The following is a 13,901-nucleotide window of genomic DNA, read 5'->3' as shown; positions in this document are numbered from 1 at the left end:
CCAGCTCCTGTGGCCCGGGCGGGCGGAGGAAAAGGAAGCGGCCCCGGTGCTCCCCGCCCGCCGCCGCCGCGCGTCGCCGCAGCTGGGGCGCGGCGGGAGCAGAGCTCGGGCGCGGGGCGCTCGCACCGCTCCGCATCGCACGGACCTGCCGGCAGCCCCGGAGATGAGGAGAGTTTGCACGCTGCCCCTCTGGTTCTGGCTCGGCATTGTCTCGGAGGCAGGTGAGCTGCCGGGGCTGCGGGCTGCCCTGCCCGCTCTGGTGCCGCTCCGCACCTGCGGGCGCGCTGGGGACGGGGCCGCTCCGGCGGGACGGGACGGGACGGGACGGGACTCGGCTCCTCCGCCCGCGTCTCCCCCAGACCCCGCAGGGATCCGCACTGCTCGCCGCGGCGTCCCTCACCCAGGACGGGGATGTGCCGTGCCCCGGCGCTGCCCGTCCCGGGCTCCCCCATCCCCGGCGGGGACCGGCGCTCCCGGTGACCCCAATCCCCGACGGGGTCCGGCTCAGTCCGCCCTGGGGTGCCCCGTCTCCCACCGGCGCTGCCCGCCCCATCCCCAGCCGGGACGCGCCGCGGTGCCCGCCCGGGTGACCCGACGGCGGTGCCAGCGTGCCCGCGGTGCCAGCGTGCCCGCGGTGCCAGCGTGCCCGCGGTGCCAGCAGGACCCTGCGCGGTGCCCCGGGGTGCGGGGAGCCCGCGCCGTGCTCGTGCCGCGGGTGTCCCGCTGCGAGCGGGGGGAACCCCGCGGGACCGTGGCGGGAGGGATGCCGCTGCGCGGGGACGCGCCCGGCTGGGGGGCAGCCTGGAGGCCAGTCCCTGCTCTGTTTATTTATTTTTTCACGCACAGAGTCATTAATTTGTGTGTGCCGCGGAGGAAGGCGCGAGGAGGCGGGGGTCCGTGCAAGGCTGTCCAGCCTGCCTGTCCCAGCTCTGGTCCGCCTCGGAAGTCACCCGAGGCAGATCCCAGTGAAATGCTCTCCCTTCCCATGGCACTTCTGTGGCAAAAGGCTGCTGGGCAGAAAGAGAGAGTGCAGAACCACGGCAGAGATGGGGCTGCAATGCCCTTCTGGAAGGCAGAGCTGGGTGGGCACTGCTAGAGCAGAGGGGACAGGACACCCCACCAGATACCCCCAGAGGAACTCTTTCTTGCACAAGTAAAGCATTTATAGCCCAGATCAGATCAAGACTGAAAGAAAGTTAGTAATGGTGGAAGCTTGCAATGAAGGGATGAATTTTGGGAGCATAAATAGAATTTTCTGTAGCATCAGCTCAGTGACTCGCTCTCACCAGTGGCATTTGCTGCTATTGTTGAATTGAGCTCACAGGAAAGCTGCAGGTGTGGCACGAATAGCATCACCAGCAGTGCCACTGTCAACCTGCTCTGCCCAAAAAGCTGCTGGTGGCTCTGGTGTCAGGAGGCCAAAGGACACAATGGGTGGCCGGAGCTCAGGGGATGCTCAAGGAGGCTGGGCAGAGAGGAACCTGCTGCTGGTGGCATTGCAGCAGGAGCAACTGTTCAAAGCTCCCTTGTTAGCAATTTGTAAAGCACAGTGTAGCTGCTCCCGGGCTCTTTCATCTCCTGGAGGTGCAGGAGCAGTGCCTGGGAGGCTCTGGCCAGCGCAGCTGTGTGGCCTGCTCAGCACAGGGCTGAGCAGAGCTTTGAAGCCCTCGGTGCTGCCTGATTAGTGCAGCGAGGAAGGGCGATGTGGAGCTCAACTGGGGGATGGTACCACGGGGATTTGCCTCTCCTCCTTCCATTCTATCAGTGAGGACAATTTGTCAGTGCGTAAAGGATCCACAAATTTCTCATTAACCATAATCCCAATGGGCTGCAAATATTCGCTCCCGTTGGAAGCAGGGATGTGTGTGAGACTGTTCCACCTGTGAAGGATGAAATAATCATCTCAGGATCATGAAAGGTCTGTTCTGGCACCACTGTTCTGGTGGCTGTTTAAATGGGCCAGCATTACAGACTGCTGTGTGTAAGAGCACAAAGCTCTCACACATTCCAGCTCCATAGTGCTCCCAGGATGGAGGGGAGCTGGGGAGTGCCCTGTGCAGGCAGTGAGATGAGGGGAACAGGCAGAGGTTCAGCCCCAGCATTCTAGATCATCTTGGCCTCTCAGGGCAGCCCTTTGAGAGTGGTGATGAGACCATGTGCTCCCTGAGCCACCATCTTCTGGACTCAGAGCAGTGCTGAGCCCCCCAGAGCCAAACAATCCTGCTGGGGACACTGGCTGGCAGCTTCCAAGGGCGTTGTGTGAGGGAAGGGGCCGTGCTTATGTAGGATTGAGCCGACTGCCTTGGCTGCTGCTGCCTGCTCCCCTCAGATCACACAGAATCCAGCCGGGTGCTGGGACAGCCCCACGCTGGCCGTGCCTGTGCAGCTGGGATTTGAAGCAGTTGCTTTATTGCAAGTAATAAACATGGGCCATTTCAGGGACACCCTTTCATTGAACAGCCCTGACTGCACAGCAGCCCCACCAGGCTCAACCACGGCGATGAGCCAGGGCCTCCAAGGGGAATGGGTGTTTGCAGGGATGCAGCCTGTGGTCCCTGGGGGCTGCCAGGGAGGGGACAGCCCCAGCTCCTGTGCCCTGCTGTGTGCTTAAGGATGATTTCAGATGAGTGAGTTGCAACTACCGCCCTGGGATTTGGCTTGGGCATGTGAGGCCGCGGCTCGCTGCCTGCACAAACACCCACCGGGGCGTCACTGAGCTCAGACTGACGTCTGGTCAGAGGGACACTCCTCCAGCAGCACAATGTCCCCAGCCAGAGCAGGCAGGGTGGACGGGGTTTCCTCCAGTGTACCCCGTTCCACTCTGCTGCCTCTCTCCCAGGGGCTTGCTCCACGCAGGATCGCTGTCCCCAGGGTTTCTCTTGGCCCCGTGTTGCTGCGGTGCTTTCCGGGGCAGGCGTGGGAAGGGCAGGTGCTCCCAGCCAGCCAGGAGGGAACAGGCTGTTCCCGGCATCCCGAGGCAGTTCCTGGAGAAAGAAGGGGAGAGCGGGATCCCACGGGAACGGCAGCAGGAGGGAGGGAACCGTGGCCAGGGAGCAGTTTCTCCAAAACCGTAGGGGACACCCACCACGCTCAGGAGGTTGCCTTGCAGAGCAGGAGGGGGCTCTTGGTGGGTCCCCAGGTCTGTCCAGCTCCAAGCAGCTTTGGGGAGCAAGGTGAGCCCTGGGGATAGCATCTATCTCACCCAAATTTTTCTCAGCCACTCCAGCTGGCACAGCAGTGGTGACTTTGCCATCCAGCCTGCTGGACTGAAACAGCCCCAAAAGGATGGGTGCAAGGCAGGGGACTCCTCACTCCCATTTTGGGGGGGGGCTGTGCATTTAAACCTGATGGGGGGGGGAAGCTGCAACAAGCTGGGGGTGATGGGGAGGTCCTGCAGGTGCAGGGAGAAGCAGAAAGCCCTGTGGTGGCCAGAGCCCACAGGCTCCACTGCCCAGGGAAGGTGGGGAGCCAGCAGTGCTGGTGGTTTCCGTGTGAAGAATGGCTAAAGCTGCAGGGCTCTTCTGCTGGGATAGACAGGCTAGGGCACAGTGTCTGAGGGCTGCAAAATCATGGCTCCCCTGGAGAAGGCAGCCCCTGGTGGATTCCCGTGTTGGGAGCACGGTGGGAGGCTGGTGGCTTGTTGCACACTGCTAAGCAGCAATGGAGCTCACCTTCACAGGGCCTTGTGGGTGTGAGATGTTTGCCTGGGTCCACGGGCAGCTGTGCATGGAAAAATATGGGTTTGTGATGGGTTTGCAAAGAGAAAATCCACGGTTCAAGTTGAAATCCCCCCTTTCCCACCTTGGACTGTGAGCCAGAGGTGCCCAGTGCTGTGTTTCGCCTTGACCTGCCCCAGCTTCCCCTGCAGCTCCTGCAAATCTCCAGCTGGGTGAGGGGCAGCAGCCAGGTACACATCCCACTCCTGCCGTGTGCTGTGGGGGGATCACGACCTCCTGGTGCATGCCACAGTTTTCCGGGGAGACCAGAACTGAGCCTTGCCCTGGGCCAGAGCTTTTGTCCTTCATTAGGAAAAGAAATACTGCTGCAGCTGCACTGGCATCTAGTGACTGGTTAAATGAATTCCAGGGGTTTTATTGCCTCTGGCTATCCCAGACCTTTGTTTCTCATTTCACGTTGTTAAAAGAGGGGGTTAGCCAGGTCCCAAGGGGGCTTTTTCTCTTTGGTCAGAGTAGTTGTGATGTTTTCGGCACAGCGTTATTGCCCATCTGCGGTGCCTCATTGTTAAGGCAGAACAGTGGAAGCGGAGGTGGCCTGTGGTCAAGTCGGCGAGGAGGCACAAGCCCTGAGCCCAGCGTGGCCGCTCCTTTTGTCGAGCAAATCGCTCCATCTGTAGGTGCAAGTTCAGCAGAAGGAGGGTGAAAAACCTGGCCCTGCAGCAGCCGGTGCCGAAACTCCCACTAAGTTTTATAAGCTGAGGATATTAAGTGGGGAGTCTTGGAGTCTCTCCTGGAGTCGTTTCCCTGCTGAGGTAGCAGAAACAGGTCTCAGCCAGTGACTTGTATTTCACCTTACAAGTTCTCCCACGAGTGAATTGTTTTTCTTGCTGTGTTTCTGCCCCCTCCTTCCAGGGCGAGGATCCCTGGCGCAGCCTCTGCGGCCAAACCTGGAGGTGCCGTGGGACGGACGTCATGTGCTAATGAGGGAGGATCGCTTTAGGGGGTCAGCAAAAGGCTCTCTCTGGGCAAACAAGGAAGACATGGTGATGGGGGAAGGCAGACTTAAGTGCTGTGGTCTCCTGTATCCGAGCACATAATAACCGGGCAGCTGCTGCTCCCCTGCTCAGGTTCTGTGCAGTGAAAGACAGCAAGGACCCCAGGGCAGTTCACAGGAAGGACCACGAGAAAGGGGCAAGTGGATTGCAGACTGTCCTGGTCCCTGTTGGGCACAGCCCTGGAGCGAGCAGAGAAAAAAATGAGATGAAATGTTACCTGTCTGCAGCAGCCAGCCCAGGGCTGGTTACAACACCTGGCAGAGCCTGGAAAACCCCAGTTCTGTTTCAGAGGAATTGGTGGAAGAATAAGCTTAACTCTGCTCCTGGAGTAGGTGCACGCAACAAGGGAAGGGATGGAGCAGCTCACTGATGTTTTTGGGATCCGTTGTCTCTATGTGAGGTGTAGCCACCCACCCCTGGGCAGGTGTGGAGGGGTTCAGCCTTCTCCTGGCTCCAGTTGGATGGCAAAATGCCAGCCAGTGCACCGAGTCTGCCCGCCGTGCTCTGGGGTGCCAGCAACAGTGACAAAACTCCCAGGCTCCATCCCACCACAGCCACACCGCCTGCCTGGTGAGACCATCTGCTCTGCAGGCTCTGGGGGCAGGGTATCCCCCAGGGAAGGGTTAAGCAAAGAGGAGCAGTGCCAATGCCAGGCTGGGTGTCCAGGTTCTCCCTTGGCGGAGGTCAGTGGTGGTTCATGGGAAAGGAAAAATTGGCAGCTGGGCCGGATGTCCCTGCATTTCCCCTCTTCCTGCAGCCGCCTGAACGATGTTCCTTATTTAGCTTTCCTGACGGACAGGAGGAATCTGATGGCGGAAACTGTCACTGCCTGATAACAGTTCAGGGACCCCTTTATGATGGGCGGCACGGCAGGGAGCAGGGCAGCGCTGCCCTGGCTGGGAGGGGACAGCCAGGGCTGCCCTTTGCTCCGGGTTCCCGGGGACGGCCAGGCAGGGCGGGAAGGGCACTCACAGCCTTTCCCTTTATGCTGCTCTGTGTACAAACCCTCTCAGTGCTACTAAAAACACTCCCAAGACCAAGAAGTGATGGTGTGTGTCTCTATATCTGTAATATTGGCTATTTTTCTTTCTTTTTGGTGAGGCATCTGAGCTGGTAGAAAGGGCCATGGATGGGCAGAGGGGAGGCATAGACAAAGCCACCCTGCCAAAGTCTGAGACCAGGTACTTTGTACTCACTGGCAATGAGGATGTGAAGGGCAGCAGGGCAGGGATGCTCCAGCAGGAGCTGGGAGTGATGACCAGAGCCAGAAGTTGAGCACACACATCAGTACTGGGAGCAGGTCCCATACAGGAATGCTGCACAAGCAGATGAACACAGCAAAGGAGATGTTCCTCCATGTTTTGTTCCCAGCTTTTTCTCCGTGAAAGATGGCATCTTCTTAGTGTCTGAGCCATTGTCTCATATGTACCCATGGTGACCAGCCTCAAAACCACAAAAAGTCCTGAAACACGTTTTGTGTGTCAATGTATCCATTGATTTTTGCCTTGCATCTGTGGGGGCCACCAGGCTGCTGCCATACCAGTAACAGCATTGTTTCCATGGCAATTAATGTACTTTAAAAGGGCAGAATGTACAGCAAGACTGTATTTACTCAAAAGCAAGCCCTAAGCACAGCAGCCCTTGCCACTGGCCAGGGCATTGCACTCTGTCTGTGGAATGCCCAGGTTGGCATTGCTGTGCTTTGCATTGAGATGCAGGACATGGTGAGCTGGTTCAGCCAAGGCTGGATGGCACAGAGCTCCCCAGACCTGTGCAAAGGCTGTGCCACAGCCTTGCACCTTGAGACCACCATTCCTCTGCTGCTTGGAGCTCTGTGTTCCCTGGGGTGGTTAGAGCTGCACAGCCAATGTGAGCCTCTGTTTCAGTCTTAGCTGAGGAATGCTAAAAATCTCACTGCAAGATGCAAAACCTCAGCAGGAACTCACAGGGGTTGTGTCAGTTCTCTCTGAGCCATCTGCTGTCTGACCAGGTCACCCACATGAGCATCCATGAGTTGCAAGACTGAGGTTTGGATCATCAAACCATGGTGGTACCTCAGCACCAAATGCTTCTCGCTTCAGCTCAAATCCCCTTTGTGGTTGTTTTCTGTCACCAAGAAGCACAGGCAGGGTGACTGGTGCAAGGGAATTGTTATATCTGCCCTTGTGTGTTCCTGTGCTGCTCTGTCAGTGCCACAGGTGTGTGCAAGGCTGGTGGACGTGGCAAGGAAGCAGCAGCTCCTGCTCCAAACCCCAGTGCACGTTTCAGATGGTCATGTTGAGGATGAGATACCCTTGGGCAATGACAGGGATTTGCATCCTCCTGGCTGTTTTGAGGCAGAAAAGGCAGTAAAAATTCATTTTGCAAGTTATTTGTTTAAAGTTATATGCATTTCTGATGGTGTCACTTTCTAGCATGTGTCACTGCAGTGAGATAACTTCCTGCTGCACTTTCCTGGGCAGGAGTCATCTCACCCATTCCCTCGCACAAAAGTTTGGTGTAGAGCCCAAGACATTTACTCTATGCTCAGCAGGGGGGAGAAAGGCTTTTTTGGAGATGCTCCAACCTGTCCTCGAGGAGGCGTTGAAGGAATTGGGGAGGTGATGGCGGAGCCAGCTCCTAGCCTGCATGGTGTCTGCATGCATCCATGTTCCCAAGACTGGTTCTGTGCCTCAGCCAGGCTGTATTTAACCCCACAATTCCCCCTCTTCCTCACTGGCTAATTCAGCTCCCTCCACCACAGCTGCATGAGGGGACTGGCATGGTCTGGCTGAGGGTAAAATGAAAGAGCAACATCAAAACAACTGAGCCCCAGCCTCAGGAGACGAGGCCAGGAGGAGGCTGGGAGGCAGTGGGATCATGTGGAGTGAGCAGTAGACAAAGGAAGGAAGTTTTTATTACTGGGCCAAATCCTGAACTCCTTCAGTTGTATTTAGGCCAATGTCTCAGTGACTTGAGTGGACCCTGGTCTGAGTAAAGAGAGAAGGAAGAGCTTCAGAATCTGGCCCCTGAGTTATTGTGTCACGTGGGAAGTTTATAAAGAATTTGCAAGCTCACGGTGGCTTTGCTGTGCAGCTGGTGGTAGCCAGTGAGCAGCACCCCTGGCAGCTTCCCCTGGTCACTGTCCCCTTCCTCTCTGGGTCCTTCCCCATCCTGCAGCAGGTTCTCCATGCCAGCTGCTGGCAGGGCAAGTTGGGGCTTGGCAAACCTTGCAGGGCACAGAGAGGTGCCCCAAGCTGGGCAGTGGCTCCAAGCTTTATGAAGGTCTGTCTGCACCTTCATAAGGCTCACGAGACCCATGGAGGGTTTTGGGGTCGTCATCATCCTTCTGAGTTACAGAGGCACTTGAGCTCTCCATGTAGCAGGGAAATCTGTGAAAGGTTTACTGGTTTTATTTATTCCACAAAGAAGCACAGGGACATGTAGCAGAGCCTGGAAATTCCTCCACTAATTTCTCAAATTGATTGGGGGCACCATGTATATGTCTGCACGGACATATGTGTGCTGACAGTGAGGTTTGGCTCCAGGTTTAGCTCTCCATCTGTAACTTGTTTTCCCCATTTCTGAAGTACTGGTGTCCACTGAGATGGATGTTAGCTGTAGTGACCTAAAAAAATAAATACTGACATAAGTGCGGTTCAAGCCAGTAGTTTCCATGAATGACAGTAAATCTTGATATTTACTGAGGCAGGAATGTTGGGCACGAACAGTGGATTATACTCAGATTTGGAAGCTGCCAGCTCAGAGTGATGGCAGTGAGTGAAATGGCACCCAGCAGAGGTGACGGCATCCAGCGCCCACAGAAATCCATCACTCACACCCTGCCTCGTCCAGCCCGAGCAGAGTCCCCAGAGGGGCGTAACTGGGTCTGAGTGGCCATCAATCCCCTCCCCACGCTGCAGCCCTGGCCCTGGGGAAGCAAAGGGCAGAGGTTTAACAGCATGTCTGAGTGTGGCAGCCAGCTGCAGAGTGGGATGCTCCCACAGGAGGGGCACGCATCCACAGCAAGGAGATCACTCACCCTGGGCAAGCAGTGCATGGTCCTGGTGCTGGGATGAAGCACAGGGGAAGAAACTGGCTCCAAAAGGAGTTACCTGGCATGCCTTGTGAAGCAATGTAGTTAAGAGAGTGCATCTGGGCCTGGTGCCTCCTCACGGGGTTTGTTGGCTGTTGCCAAACTGTCAGACTTGGCAGATCCTGGGCTCTAAGTGCTGGCTCTGGCAGTACTGCTGATGCTGGGATGGGATCAGGGCAGATCCTGGTCTTTCATCCCCTCTCTGTGCTGTGACAGCCCAGAGTGCAAGGGAAGGGCAGCTGCAGCTCATCCCGCAGTGCCCTGCTCTGGGCAGGCAGGCTCAGACCCAGGATGTGTCCCCTTGGGTGACAGGGTTGAAGTTGGATTTTCCTGACTGTGTTTGCTTACTCCTGTGCCACAAGGACTGACAAGAGCACCACTGTGAGTGCTGCTCTGGGTGTAGTGTGGTGTCCACAGTTTAAACATGGGGATGGAGTTTGATGTTCCTCAAAGCCCCTGTATTGTAGGGAAGCAGGAGCCTTTCCAATGACGTCGGTCACACCAGGATTGTGTCCAGCCCAAGATGCAATCCCTGCTGCCAAGGTGCCTGTGTTGCCCAATGACGTCCCTCCACAATGTCCAGCATTTCACAATATTTATGGCTGTTCCTCACCCTTGGCTGCTTAGACAAATAAAGCTTGATGCAGCCTGAGGCAGTTAATCCTTAGCTCTCCAGCCTCCCAGCAATAACAAGGAGTGGGTGGCATTTGAAAGAATGCACTGGGGGAGAGGGGGAATGCTGGGATCTATTTTTTATGTGGAGGGGGAAATCCAAGCCTGCCTTCATTGAAGATAAGCGACATGGCTGGGCTGAGCTCTGGCTCAGAGGTTTTAGTGGTGATAGAAGGCAGGAGACTTTGCACAGTGTTGGCCTCACTGTAACCTTTGCCAAAAGAAAAACACTTCTTAATACAATAGTGATTTAAAAAAAAGGAAAAATAAACAGGACCCCACATGAACTTAGGAAACCTGTTCTGGAGTAAAGAGAGATGTGTATGATGAAATAGACCTGAGTGACACTTGGAAGGACTCTGGCCTCCAGACCCACATTTCTGGGAGTGGGGAGGGGTCAGTGTCTGTCCTGGCCCCTCTGGTTCAGTATGGTGCCAAAACACCCCTACTCCCAAACAGCTTCTCCTGCATTTGTGGACTGAGCCAATGTGTCTTTCCTTTATCCACACCTGAATTCTCAGGGGAGCTGGAGAGGCCATCACCAGCCTCACCCCACAGCTCTGAGCATCAAGTACCTCATGGTGACCAAATGGAGAGGCGAGGAAGTGGCATGTTGTTTCTTTAGCACCGTTTCCCTGTTGGTACTTGTGCTCCTTGGCTGGAAGTCATTAGCATGTGTAAACGCTTCCTTCCCTGCGCGTCCGCTTGCGTGCTCTTCCCACTGCGCTGCGTGGCAAGGGAAGCACCTTGGAGCAGGAAAACAACAGTCAGCCTCTGCGCACCAACAGAGAGTAACTGCGTGTTTGTGGAGCTTGGTCACCCTGTGTGTAAGCTATTTTTAAAAAGCAGAAGAAGGAGGTTTAGCTCATTGGCCTTCCAAGAGCGCCAGAGTCCTCTAGTGCCATTTAGGCTGGGCCTTTCATTGTAGGAATTGTGCTGTGATATACAAAGTGTGACATTTCCAACTCAGCCTTTCTTGGAAGGGATTTAAGTTAGTTTCATAGCTGCACAAGGGGTGTTATGTGGAGGTGGAGAGAGAAATCTGTGCAGATGTTAAACAGCCAGCTAATCTCAAGTGACGCGAATGCCCCAATACACTTTGGCTCTCAGAGATGATGATTATCATCTCCCGCTGCAGCGGGTCCTGGCTTGTGGTCACAGCTCTGTGCCAAGAGAAACTGAGAGTGTGTGCATCTGTGACTTGCCATTAACGCCCTGGACAGCCCCATAGGGCCAGGCTTTCTTCCACTGCCCTGACTCTCTGCATCTTCAAGTCTCTTTGCCCAGCAAGGGGCAGATGGGATGGCTGACCCAGGGCTGAGGTGCAGCCCAGAAAAATCCTGTGTTGGGGCAGAGCTTTGCTGTGCTCTTTAGAGCCCACCCCTTCTGGGGATTCTGCAGAGAACAGAGTAAGATTTAATTAACCACATCAGGGAAGGCCCTGGGTTTGGGCAGCTCCGGCTGCTTTCAGGAATGGCAGAAAGCCAAGCTGAGCTGTGCAGTGGAGGGTTGAAATTTCTTATCTCCTACATGCTGTAGGTGCATTTACCCCAGGGATCCCAGCTCCCGTCCTGCTCGCACTGAGGGCTCTTAGATCTGCAGCGAGCGCTCAGAACTCCTCCGTGAGCCCTCACTGCTTGTGTCTGACCTCGTACCTGAGCCTTCCTTCCTCTGCCGCTCCCTCTGATGACTAATTCTCCTTTGAAGAGTGTGTGCCTGTGATCTTCCTGGCCCTCCTCGTGCCCACCCCACCCAGGGTCGTGCTGATGCTCATGTGTGCGTGTGCAGGTGTGCAGGGAGGAGGGCTCGTGCTCCCCAGGCAGCAGCTCTCTCTGTGCTCCTGATCACTCTTCCCTTTGCTTTATTATTATTATTTTTAGATTATACTTAGCGCTTGAAGCCCCCTCTTTGATAATCAGGAAGTTTAAATTCCTCCTGCATTTTGCTTGTGCTTCCTACTTTCTACACCCATCCTCATCTAACGTAGCTTTTTCATGTTGCATTGACTCTGGGCTAAATTAATTTTCTTTGTTCCCTGTGTCCCTTAATTAGAATGAATAAGGATTCCTCCTTTCTTGCATCCGTATACATTTTTCCAAGCCAGAGCAGCCCAGTTTCTTCTGCCCTACCCTCAGTGGCTCAGGCAGGGATGGAGGTACATGGGAGCTGTGTGACAGCCTTCCAGGGAGCCTAGAGCAGATGGGGAGTTTAATGCAGGTTTTCCAAGGTCACAATAATCATCTAATTGCAAAACTATTTTTTCCCCACTTACCCTGTTTATCAATCAGCTTCTCTTGCGCCTCACAGCTAGAGATCAACTTGAGGGTGGGTTGTGCTGCAGAGAACAGGCACTGCCAGCTCCAGGGCAGCTGTTTGGTTTGAGGGCTCCGAGTTGATTTCAGTTCACAGCTAAGTAACAAACATCTGGATGCAGACTCCAGGGACATGAAGATGGAGGAGCAGGTCTTTTTCTTTCGGTACATTGTCTCCCAGTGCAGCTGCAGGGCTTGCAGACCCCTGAAAAAGCCCATCACAGTCAATCTTGCAAGGCCGGCTGGGCACAAGGCAGGCAGGGCACCCCAGACTTTGCTCACATGGGGGAAACCTGTGCTGAGTGGAATACAGGGTTTTTTCAGTGTCCTGCTCAGTCTGTCCATAAGCCAACAGTCCTGGGAAGAGTTAAACTTCAAAGGCCAGCAATTAAGCCCACACACATCAAGGAAAAAGCAAACCTGTGACTTGGTTTTTTCTTTCCAAATGCTACTGCCCTTTTCTCTCCGTGCTCGGTGCTGACCCTCGGGCTCTGTCTGATTTCCCGGTCAGCTGCCTCTGCCTCCTCATCTCCCAGCGAGAGCTGGATGCTGAAGCCTCACATGGCTTGAACTCCATCTTCCCCCAACAGCACACCTGCAGTTTGGTTCGGCAGGAGTTCACCTGAGCCTCTGGAAGTGGCTCATGATGGAGCTGTAGTTGATGATGTTGCATCTAAGGGTCTCCCTCCACTGCTGCTCAGGCTTTTCCCTTTCTCTGTGTTCATGCAGCAAAGTCCAGGTGCTGTGGGTGGAAACCTCTGCCCAGAGGCTGAAATTGGTCTTGGCTTTGCCTGGACTGGCAGCAGCCTCAACATGGGCAGCTGGAGAAAGGGGATGTTGCCCTGGCATGGACAGGGAGATCCTGGATGTACCCACTCTGTTGTGGCAGTGGGTGGTTTAGAGACTCCTGGACCTGGATGTATCACCTGGATCATGGTGTGTAAGAGCTGGTAGTGACTTGTCTTCTGGGAGCTTATCTCTCTTTGGGAATCTCTCTGTGGATGTCCCACAGTGGAAAAATTCACAATTTAGGTGAGTTGTGTGAAGAGGTACTTGGTCATCTGCCTCGTAACTCCACAGGTACTCCACAGTGTAAGAAGCAGTGGATTGTAATTTCATTCCATCATTTCCCTTTAATCACTGATGGGCTGCCACTTCTTCTCAGTGGCCAAAGATGTGTCCTTAGGGCTCCCTGGGTTTGTACCCACTGCTGCCAGAGGTACCTCAGCCCAGCAAAGCCCCTGGGGTTGCACCTGGATAGTCACAGGGTGGAATTAACCTCTGAATCCTGCAACGGTCAGGCAGCGCCTGAGCAATCCCAAAGAGATGAACTGGAGGGAGCAGCAGTACAAGCCTTTCCCAAGACACTGGCCCAGAGATCCGCGACCCCAGGGCCCACAGGGGGATGTCCCTAGCCCATCCTGGACATGCATTTGTGCTGGCAATACCTTATGACAAGTAGTGGATTTGGACCAACACTCGTTTCACACAAGCTATGGACCATCCTTTGCATCCCTTCAAGTCAGAGATGTAATGAACGGTGTTAATTGCTGATATCAGTCCCCTAAAGCCATCTGATCCCTCTGCTCCTTCTACACCACGTTAATCACACCCTGCTGGGGCAGAGAATGTGAGCAGGGCGAGATTTTGAAAGAAGTAAATTAAAACAGGAAGAGAAGCAACCTGACAGTCCTTAAGATGTGGGAGGATAATTTTAATTGAGTTTTGCAAGGGTTTAGCCGTGCAGTTAATAGGGGCCACTGGAAGAGGGCTGGTTATGTATGCTAAGCAGGACAGCTCACCCAGCACTCCTGCAGAGCCCCGGCGGTGGCAGAGTGGGAGCTGCCACAGGCCTTTGGGTAGCTCTGAGGGTTTCTGCCCCTTAGGGAGTGAATCCTGCGGACAGAATAGGTCCTGTTCCTGTCTGAAGGCGCTGGGCTCCCCCTCCCCTCCCTGCGCATCCCGCTGAGCCGGAGCTGCCCTCTGAAATGTCAGGGAGAGGAAGCAATCCTCGGCTTGTTAGTTTCTACAAGGAAATAAAACACACAGATGGCTCGAGCATCCTCTATCTCAAAGGCAGGAAAAGGATTCTCCGGGCAGGAGCAGGCAG

The 13,901-nt window shown here is 55.1% G+C and overlaps 1 protein-coding gene across 4 annotated transcripts in view; it reads left to right on the top strand.

Annotated features, from left to right (window-relative positions):
* Positions 1 to 31: 31 nt before the first annotated feature.
* The window catches only part of FLT4 (fms related receptor tyrosine kinase 4), a 57,617-nt gene continuing 43,747 nt past the window's right edge, over positions 32 to 13,901 (top strand). For 2 of the 4 annotated variants that reach the window (XM_039701496.1, XM_039701498.1), the window contains exon 1: positions 32 to 221. In XM_039701496.1, coding sequence (XP_039557430.1) covers positions 164 to 221 — 58 coding nt within the window. In that variant the 5' untranslated portion in view covers positions 32 to 163. The remainder of the gene's footprint in view (positions 222 to 13,901) is intronic. The other 2 variants (XM_039701497.1, XM_039701494.1) reach the window with 2 other exon arrangements.

The sequence above is a fragment of the Passer montanus genome, unplaced genomic scaffold, assembly GCF_014805655.1.
Source record: "Passer montanus isolate IOZ18808 unplaced genomic scaffold, ASM1480565v1 scaffold15, whole genome shotgun sequence".
NCBI classification, from domain to species: Eukaryota; Metazoa; Chordata; class Aves; order Passeriformes; family Passeridae; genus Passer; species Passer montanus.
This window is presented reverse-complemented; position numbering and strand designations above follow the sequence as displayed.